Source organism: Clytia hemisphaerica, unplaced genomic scaffold (genome assembly GCF_902728285.1).
Source record: "Clytia hemisphaerica strain Z4C2 unplaced genomic scaffold, Clytia hemisphaerica genome assembly, whole genome shotgun sequence".
Taxonomy (NCBI): domain Eukaryota; kingdom Metazoa; phylum Cnidaria; class Hydrozoa; order Leptothecata; family Clytiidae; genus Clytia; species Clytia hemisphaerica.
The window spans coordinates 209,630-220,350 of record NW_027104420.1 but is presented as its reverse complement, the minus strand read 5'-3'; the positions used below and the strand labels follow the sequence as shown (position 1 = coordinate 220,350).

Below are 10,721 nucleotides of genomic sequence, written 5' to 3'. Positions count from 1 at the left end.
TGACTTTTGGCGATTTTAGTCAAAAAAATGGATTTCCAAAACTAATTTTTGAAGAAAGCAAGAAGGAAAAATTAGCCTTACTAAAGATGAGATTTTGCAGTATTTTTTCTATTTTTCGACCTCAAGAGAAATGTGTTAGGATTTAATCTGAAGCTTTCCCAGGATTTCAAAGTACCACTATTGACTCATTAAAGCTCCGTTTTGGGGGCCTTCTCCGTTTTGGGTGCATGCAATTTTTAAGTGGAAATCGTTGACTTTATTAAAACTTAAGTGATTTCAACTAATAAACCATTTTTTTCCAATTTTGTTGAATTTTACACTCTTTTTTAGGTCACGTGTAATATCTCTTCTACCCGTTGAATAATGTGGCCCTTTCGGTTTCGACAGCTTTTCAAATATAAAAAGACTTTTTTATAATCTTGTAATTTGACAACCTAATAAAAATAACGTCAGTGTTTTTTGCATTGATACTCCCTACCAAGAGATTTATATTAAAACAAAGAAATATATAAGAGTAGAACGGTAGAACCTGTAATTTCTTTGGTTTAAAAAAATATCAGCTTTTCTCCGCTTCGATGATTTCAACCGTTTCTGCACGTAAAACTTCCAAAATAACCCCATTTTGATTACAAACAATTATTCTATTCATTTCAAAAGATTTCTAGACAGTAGTGACCCAATTATACAAAACAACGTTTGATGACTTTTGCGCGTCACAGACCGACTGGTATGGAAGGATAATATATCAATTAAGCTTGTTCCTTTATCCATTAAATCCATTTATTGTATTTGTTCAGGTTTCTTTTGGTAAAAATATTACTTCTCTTTGATTTATTTTACAGACTGCGTAATGAGCTTATGCCATAAAAATAGACCAATCAGAGAGCAGATAACCGGTTTTACCGGTTTAAAATATTATGAGATAAATACGTTCACGAAAGATGAGATGCGTGTTGCATGGAGCTTACTTAGGTGAAAGAAGAGTTGAACTTTGCAAAACCTTAGACAATTTTCTAACACTTTTTTATTGCAACATTTAACCCTGGTTAAGATGTTTGGTGGAGGACACAAGAAATTTCGAGTCAAAGTGACGACAGGAAAAGCTAAAGGAGCAGGGACCAACGCTACCATCAACATCAAATTGATTGATCATGAAGGCAGTGTATCTGAATCTCATGTTCTTGATAAATGGCTTCACAATGACTTTGAATATGGAAAGATTGACTCTTACACTATCTATGTTGAAAAAAACTTTGGTAAGTAAAACTTGAAAAATTCTTTTTGGTAGATTAAATAAATTCCATGATTTTTTTTAGCCGTACAAATTTTGGAGAGGTCAGAAAATCACGAAATTTACGACGTTTACTTTCGCGAATTTGAGGAAAACTTATATCTTATAAACTTTCGCAAATCGATGGATAAAAATGAGAATTTTCAAACGAAAATTGGCCAAAAAGTGAGAATGTTCCTCGAACCCATTAAAAACGGTTGTTCTTTGAATTACTGAAGATTTTACATTTTCGAAGTTTTATAGATTTTCGATTCTTTTGAATAACTTTCGCGAGCATAAACTTTCGTGAATTATCCAGCTAAGAATTTTCAAAAACATTAACTTTCGCGAAAAAAGCCAAAATTCGCGAAAATTGCAAAGTTTCTGCTTGGAAAGTTTATACGCCTAAAGTGTTTTACCAAGCCCACCATTTTAAGTTATGTATTAAACATTTCGGAAAGGTCAGAGGATTTTGGAATGTTTGGATTGTGGATTTCCGACTGACTACGCTATTGGATTTGCGACAGAGGTCCAGTCCTCGTTTATGATCAACAGCAGTCAATCTAATAAATGTTTTGGGCTTTTTTGTGGTGTATCAGTCCCCAATCTTTAAGCGCTCTGACGTGATCAAACTTTCACGAACAAGCGATTGGAAGCGATTCAGGCTACTTTGCATAGACCTTTTGTAGGATGTGAGACATGATTTTTTTATGAGCAATAGTGTATAAAACATGGTTAAGGTGCTTCCATAAGCGTGTATCGATTGTTGCGAGGGGTAAATCACTTGAAAAAAGGTGTACGACACTTTTTGACTTTTTGAATTTTCATTTGACTTTTTTACTTTTTTTTTACTTTTTCCGACAAAAACGCCCACAGCTTCGGGCGCGCAACATTTTCCAAAAGCGGCAACCGCCTATAAATTTTGCTCCACCCATTCACCCATTCAAGAAAATTTTTGACCTATTCAAGACTTTTTTTTGACTTTTTGACTTTTTTCTAAGAATTTTAGACTTTTTCTTCGACTTTTTGACTTTTTGACTTTTTTTTGACTTTCCGTAGAGGTGTACGATAATTTTTCGAGTGATTTACCCCTCGGATTGTTGCTTTTTTTCAGTTTTTTGAAAAAAAAACATTCGTGGAACTAATTTTTTGCTTTTTTCTATAAGGTCAATGCGAACACATCATCTTGCACAGAGACGAGGTTGGTCTGAATGACAGTTGGTACGTTGAACACGTGACTGTTGAACATGAAACCGAGGCTGATGCTCATTTTCCATTGTCACGATGGCTACCAGCAAACACAGAAATGCAATTCAAGAAATTTGACTCACAACTTCCGCAAGTCGTGAAAAAAGAACATCCAGAAGTTTACCAACAACGTCAGAATGAGTTGGATCAAAAGAAAAAGGACTTTGCTTATGCACCTATTGCTAATAAAGAAGGAATGCCTAGAACCGTGAGCATTTATAATTCGAAAATTGAATATCGCTGTTTAATGTGCCCGAATAATCTTATAACAATTCAACACCCCTGTGTCACAGATCTCCTCCTCATTTGAAAATGTGTCCACAATTTCGTCCCCGGTGGAAAAAATACACCACAATTGACTTTGATTTCATTCCCACTTGATATTCAATGGAAAAATTACACTAAAAACCATAACAAGTGGAATTTTTTGAGTTTGGGACAATAGGATTTCTATCCCCATTGGGATTTCATCGATAGCAACTTTCATACGTACTGCGGGAAAAAGCTCCAGCGGGGCTTTGAGACAATGAGACAGGAGTGTAATTCATTTCTCGTAAAAAGCAAGGATCCGATAACAACACCCCCTTCTCACAGACCCGGTGGAAATATCTGGCAGGGGGGTAATAACGGAAAAAACCCCGACGGGGATTCGTATTCCCTTGTTTTTTATGGCTCGAGATTTCATTCCATTGTTTTCAGCCCATAAAATTCAGTGGGGATGGAAAAATAGCAGGATATTTTACAGTGAGGATTGCGCATATTTGATTATTTTCATCGAAGACAAAAGTTGGAGTATAATGTTCCACTGGGGACGATATTTTGGCCAATTTTTCCAGTGGGAAGGGGTACCAGTGGGTCTGTGAGAAGGGGGTGTATAAGAATCTAATTTACATGCATGAATATTCATGATTTACTAACTCTATTTCTTTCCACAAAACCCTCTTCAACTTTAAACTTATTTTATACACTTTTAGGTAACTTCATTGCCACCTGAAGAGACTTTCCATCGTAATTATATCGTAAGATATCACTTCGTTTTTCTTACTTGTACTTTTTATTTAGGCCTGAGATTTCCAAATAGTTTGAGTGTCTACTCCCCATTCAGAATCTATACAAAGTTAGGTAGAGATATTTTGCTTGATGCAAAAACAACTCCCCGTAAGAAATTAAAATGACTTTATTTATTCATTCATGTATGAGCGGAAAGAGAAAAATGTAACTTTAGCTTACACATATCTTTTATAAGAACATCCAAAACTTTTTAAACCTTCGGATTTTATTAACTTTTTGAGATTTAAGCCTAAAAATATTCTTGTTTTCGCTATTTATAGAGTATTTTTGTATCCATTTTGCTAAAGAAATCGGGTGTTTTAGAGTCCGCAAAGCGTTAGTCTAGCATGCTAGACGACTTAACTCGGTAAAAAATAGGAAGTAGAAAACTTGACAGGAGCATCAATATAGTCGTCTAGAATATTTTGTGCACAACAAACTTTTCATAAAAATTCTCTTTTTTCATGTTTTTGGATAACATTTTCAGGGGGTCTTGTTGGTTTGATTTGGTTTGTTTTTTTTTCTTTCACTTAGAAATTCTATTGGCTGAAATTTTTATTTGTTTATATATTTTGTTGTGTATGATTGTTTTCTCACCCCGCAGAAATCTGCGGGCCCTGCTGGAACTCCCGTAAGCTACGGAAACCACCTTAGCCCAGTCGTTTATTTTAACCATATCCCGACATAAAAATTTCTCGCTTTCAACAAAAACGTTATAAACGACTGGATTCCCAGTCTAGCAAAGCGTTAAAACGTTCTTAACATGTTCTTAACATTTTGGTCATTGAAGCCTTATGTTCTTATATAGTTTCTCATATAACTTGTATTGTTTCCTACAGTTCGACCTTTTGGAAACGAAATTTACTGGAGTAATCTCGCAATATTTGAAGAAGATGAGATATGAAGATGAGTTTGCATCGTTCGATGACATGTACAAAGTCTATTACGGACCACTTTCACCTTTCACTGTCCCAGCAGTAAGTTCTTGCATCGATCCATTCTTTATTTGTAGTTATTAGACCAGCTAAGATCTCACCTTACCATCATCCAAGATTCTTAGACGGTCTTTTTATGTAAGATCTTGCAATTTCTTGCAAGAGCGTACGCGAATTTAATATTTTTGCACGACCAAAAGTTACAGTCCTCCAAAATAGGCTGAAAAAGACCGGGAAAAAAATGGGATAATTATTGTTTGTTAATAAGTCTCTTCTCGAAAATCAATACGCTTATTTCTCTTCAAGGGTCATTCTGGATGGAGAACAGATGAGAAATTTGCACGATTGAGATTGACTGGACCTAATTGCACTGTCATCCGTGGTGTCAAGAAAGATGGCGGTCTACCTACAAAGTAAGCTTCAATTTTTAAAAGTATTTGTCTATTTTTGAAACAGTGCAGGTCACACAATTTATACATGAAATCACCGACTTCCAATCAAATTAAATCATGAAATTCCATCCTACCCTTCGAATAGACTATCACTGGCTATGGTCAGGTTTATTAGTGGGGAGCTTTCATAACCTCTGCGACAGTTTTCCCTAGCCTAGTTAACTAAGCCCGTATTCACAAGGCTAGTTAGGACACACGGCTTTTGGCAATATAGCGTTTTCGGCGCTTTAAAGATTTTTTATATTTACGGACTTTAAGTTTGCCTTGCAATACTATTTCAGTCACAACTTACCATTATATTTATTCTGGTGACTGAATCAAACTAGCTTAGAATTCTAGATTTCTAGGCAAAATTTTCCCATCAATTATAAACAGATGAAAAAAAAATCATAACTTTTTATTATCTAGCTTTCCAGTGGATAAGGACAATCTGGCAAAGCATTTCATGGAGGGACAATCATTCCAACAAGCTCAAGACGCAGACCGTTTATTTTACATCGATTTCAAAGATTTGGATGGTTACATTGCAAAGTCTTCAGGAAAACCCATGGTGGCTCCTCTTGCGCTATTTTACGCGAGAATGGATGGCACTCTTATTCCTTTGGCTATTCAACTCTTCCAAAAAAATGCTGATAACAATCCCGTAAGATTTCTTTTGTTATCGCTTGCGTTTTTAAAAATCTTTTCAAAATGGACATATGTGAATATGTCACGTGTCAAAACGAAGCAGTTTTAATTACAACAATCAGAATATATTTGGTCAGTGCTATAGCAATTCTATTTATCTTTTGTAAAAAGACAAAGAAAAGCTATCAAAAGTTTAAGAATTTCAATGGCACTAATTTGCTTTTCAAGTAGAGCAATTTTTTGTTTGACCAAAAGTCATTGTCCACCTTGTATAAGAAACAATCGGAATGTTTTGACATGTATGCCCTTTGCATACAGTTTGTTGTCACATTTCGTAATTAGTTTTGAAGGCGCTCGATTCATGCAATAGGTCTTGAGTGTACTAAATTTTGTATTATTCATTGTGAACAGATCTTCTACCCTCCACCAATCGATGACGAGAAAGTGTGGTGTCACGCCAAATTTTGGTTCGGTGTCGCTGACTCCAACTACCATGAACCAGTCACACATTTGTTGCAAACACATTTAGTAGCTGGAGATTTCATCACTTGTTTTCATCACATGATTTCACCCTCTCACCCTGTTTACAAATTGATGTTACCTCATTTTATATACCTTCTTAACATCAACACGTATGTTATAGTTTCTTCTATTAGCTCTATATGCAGTGATCAACTCTTAACTACGCGGTCGACCTCAGAGGGGGCTGGTAATGGATTATTAATCGTTATTTTTGGCAGCCAAATCAAACGAACTACTGCTGAAACTATTCCATACTAGGAAAGACATTCCCTGAATCTCTGCGGTGGAGCATTTTAACGTTCGAATAGCTTAACTCTTTAATGACGTTACTTTATCGCTTCAATGCAAGGGTATCTTACAATTTTCCTATTTTCGTTATCAGTTTCCTTAAAAGCTTGTAATCATTCCACCTTTCCTCTTTTAGAGATGGTATGCCAGTTTTGACCGCTGAGGATGGCGCTTTCAACAAAATCCTGACCTTCGGACTTGATAATTGTTATGATCTCATGTACAAAAAGTAAGAATTTTTTTTTAACATTCTATTTGTAGAAAAAGATAGGATTCATTTCTCAATTTAACGATATCAAAAAATTAAGGGGCTACAGCTTCATAAAAACAAGGTCGTACAAAGTTTAGACTGGATTGGGAACCATAGCTTGTAATCAGCGACTTCCAAGCCCGAAGTGCTAGACACGAGACTCCTGGATGGAAAATGAAACCACTTATTTCCCATCCTGAACGCGTGACCCATGTGGTTTTCACGCGAACACTAGATTGAAAGTAAAATATATCGCAAGATTGCGAAAGAATATGCCGCGTGAAAACAAAGAAAGTGCTCAATCCGTCTATTAAATGCAGTGCAAATCTTAAGGCTTCACTTGTTCTTGCTTGAGCCATGAACTTCATGCTTGAGCAGGGTTAAAGATTCACCTCTAGCTCCTTCGGGGCTTTTATCTCAATGCTTGAAACCCACTAATATAAATTATTTAATCTTCATGACAGATACCAAACATTCAAGTTGAGCGATGCATACTTGTCCACTGATTTATCGAACAGAGGAGTTGAAAACCTTCCCAACTATCATTACATGGAAGATGTAAAGCCCATGTTTAAAGCCATCGAAGATTATATCACTGCCTCTCTCAAAACTATTTATGGTTAGTATAAACCCTAAAAAAACTCTTATTCGGTGAAAGGGTAACTCAAGCTTGGCAAGGTTTCAAATGATCAGAAATTGTCCTTGAGTGGGGTGATACAGGCTAGTTATAGTATACAACTTCAATATTTTTAGTGTTTGGCTGGAAGCTAAACTCTAAAACTGTCACTTCTAGAGTTACTAATAATTACCCTCTAGAAAATTTTGCTAAAATTCCGTCCCCAGTTGGAAAAAGTACCCTACAATTTCAGCCCCACTGAGAAATTGACTTTGTTTTCATCCCCATTAGAAATTCAAAAGAAAAAATACGCACTGAAAAACTATCCCCGAAGAAGTTCCATCGGGCTGTGAGACAGCTACGTCCCACGTCTTTACCAGGGGTGTTAGAGTCCTTTAGCTAAGGCTTTTTTTGAAATTCAGACGTCTGAACATACAGCTATAAAACTCTAAGGATTTTAAAATCGAGTTATTGATCTTTTGATTTTCGTTCGATTCTTAGGAGGAAAAGACCAAGTCTTAAAAGATGATTTCGAAATGCAGAATTTCGCAAAATTGTTATGTGACAAAACGGAAGGAATGAGAGGAGTCTGGGGTGATGGCGCATTCACCAAATTGGACGATTTATCCAAAACCCTTTCAACGATGGTTTTCATTTTGAGTAATGTTCATGCAGCAGCCAATTTCAATCAATATGATGAATATGGCTATCCGCCCAACCTCCCCTTTCGCCTTGATGGCGCACCACCAACTGATAAGGTAATGTTAACCATATTTTTTATTTGTCATCTGCGAAATTAAGGATGATAATATGCCGAAAATTTTACATTTATTACGATTTCGAGGTCAAATAGATTTCCAATTTTTTTGAGAATTTTTCGTGAGTTTAAACTTTCGCGAATTACCATGTTAAGAATTTTCAAAGACATTTACTATCGCAAATATGGCCGAAATTCGCGAAAATCGTGAGTTTTTCAGAACAAGACTCAAAAAATGTGAAATACTTTTTGAATGACCTTTCTGAGAGTGACTCCATTAATCTGTAGATATCGGATGCGATATCTACAGAAATTTCAAAACTCATTGTCGTAGGGCCAATGTACTACGCTATTTTTTACGTGGAACATCGTGGAATATCTGACACATAGTACGAAATGACTTTCCCTTTTTTCTTTTTAGTCTCCAGTGACAGAAGACTATTTGGTCAAATTATTTGACGTCAATGTTACCTTGGCAACAATGGATTTGGGAAGAACTTTGAGTATGCAAGGAACAAACAAAATTGGCAATTATGAAACTCATTATGAATACAAACCTGACGTTTTAAAACATTATCTCAGGTAAGTTATTATTTACGAACAACTTTCGCATTTCAGTTAGGTTACGTCTTTCAAATTTTAAGGAAGTTCAGCTTTTTCCAGCGATGTTGTCGGCTATTTCGGAAATATTATCGGTATTTCGGTATTGGTAACCCACCACCTTCTGATGAAATTTCCACGTATACAGTATATCCAAAAAAACGGAACATAATTCAAATGGTACCTAACATGTTTGTGCGGAACAATGTGTCAGAACTTCATGCTGGAGGCTTTATTTTCTGTACTAAAGTTTGACACGACTCCCCCCATAGAAAGTATTCAAACATTTAAGTCTAATTTTTGTTTTTAAACAGTTTCATCGAGGCATTGAAGAAGGTTGGAGCTGACAACGACGAAAAAAACGCTAAACGAAGTAATCCCTACCCATGGCTCTCACCAAAGGTTGTTCCTAACTCCATCAGTATTTAGAAAATCTATTTTCTCATATTTAGCCACTTTATTTTTTAAGTGAAACATTTTGAAACTTTGCAATAGGCCAAGCCGACAAACTTTTACATATGGAATGCGGAACAAAATATACACACTTTCGGTACACACATTGGATGGCATAATTTAAGAGCTTTTTAGAGCGAAAAATCATTGGACATTAGAAGAACCTTAAAGGATCTATCCAAAAAATGTCCTTTTTCAACTTTAAAACGAGCATTTTAAATTTTCAATACATAGGCCTCTATACAAAAGTTATTCAAGACTTATTCTTTTATAAGCACATGTTGTTATAAAAGCATTTATATAATGAAAAATCGAAATACAGTAATAATTAGTAATAGTATTATTAATAACTTTTGAAATACCATGGTAAGCTTGGTTATTCTTATGGCTTATGTTACCCTACAAAACCTACTTTTTATATTCATATTTTTTTGCCCTTTTTTATCCGGTGACGTCGAGGTTAACCATGGGCCGGAAAAGGAGACTACGCTACGTGTTTGTCACTGGAATCTGAGTAGTGTTTGGGTTGAAGATTTGGCTATAAAAAATTTGCCCTGTCCGGGGATTAAACTTGCTCTGTTTGGGGGTAATTTTGCCCGGTTTATTTTGAATATCCGGGGGTCAACTCATGCTTGTCCAGGGAGTCAAACCTGCTGTCCGGGCGGGTTAATTTCTAACAAATGTGATATCCTCCACTCCCTCCTATGTTTAATTTTTTTCTGGTAAAGCCCATTCCATGGAAGATTTTATCATGATCAAGCAACTCTCTGCATTTTTGAACATTTACAAATTTGACATTGTTTGTTTTGGTTCTGAGATAAAAATAAAGGATGACGATCCTAGGCTGGCTATTGATGACTATTTGATCAAAAACTTGACCACCCCTCTAACAATAAGAAAGGTAGCGTTTGTATTTATTATCGAGATAATCTAGCTCTCGAGGTGAAACCACAACTCACTACATTAGGCGAATGTCTTGTAGCTGAGATGAAAACTGGTTTTTTCGTTCTCTTTGTAATGGGCTCTTCCAGAAAGAAATCTTACATGGGGATGGAGGATATAACAATTTTTATTTACCCCCCGGATAGGGTGACTTTTGGCCCCCGGACAATAGGTTTTACCCCCCGGACAAGCATCTGCTGAACCCCCAGACACACCAAATTACCCCCGGGCAGAACAAATTTACACCCCGGACAAGGCAAATTTTGATGATTTTTTGCTACCCCCCGGACAATATATCCTCCAGCCCTGTATATACAAATTTTTTCTGGAAGAGCCCAATCGATCCCTCAGTCAGACTTCTGCTGAGTTCTATGTTTTCTCTCATAAATTGGAGGATATCGTTATAAACGTCACTGATCCTGGTGGTAAAAGTATTCAAAATCTAGCTACCCAACATGATTGTTTTTCTTGTTCAAGCATTTTCTGAACGTAATATACTAGAGAAATTAGATACAAGTTGGTATTGAAAAATATAAAATATACTATATACCGCGCAGCCTGTCCCGGCATGGATCTTTTGGATTTGAATAAAATTCTACTAGAATTATGGATTATGGTTATGTATAAGAAAAAATAAAAAATAAATAAATTAAATTTCATCTTGAGGGAGTCGTACTCTACCTCTCGACCACGGATGCATCTCACTGTAAA

At 35.9% G+C, this 10,721-nt stretch overlaps 1 protein-coding gene across 1 annotated transcript; it reads left to right on the top strand.

The window, feature by feature from the left end:
• Positions 1–840: 840 nt before the first annotated feature.
• Positions 841–9,427, top strand: LOC136820293 (polyunsaturated fatty acid 5-lipoxygenase-like). The gene is made up of 12 exons (XM_067076486.1): positions 841–1,256; positions 2,437–2,726; positions 3,493–3,537; positions 4,408–4,545; positions 4,810–4,916; positions 5,364–5,598; positions 5,994–6,214; positions 6,529–6,621; positions 7,107–7,261; positions 7,760–8,016; positions 8,437–8,597; positions 8,930–9,427. The coding sequence occupies exons 1-12, from the start codon at positions 1,052–1,054 to the stop codon at positions 9,042–9,044; spliced, it is 2,022 nt and encodes a 673-aa protein (XP_066932587.1). The 5' UTR covers positions 841–1,051; the 3' UTR covers positions 9,045–9,427.
• Positions 9,428–10,721: the final 1,294 nt, after the last annotated feature.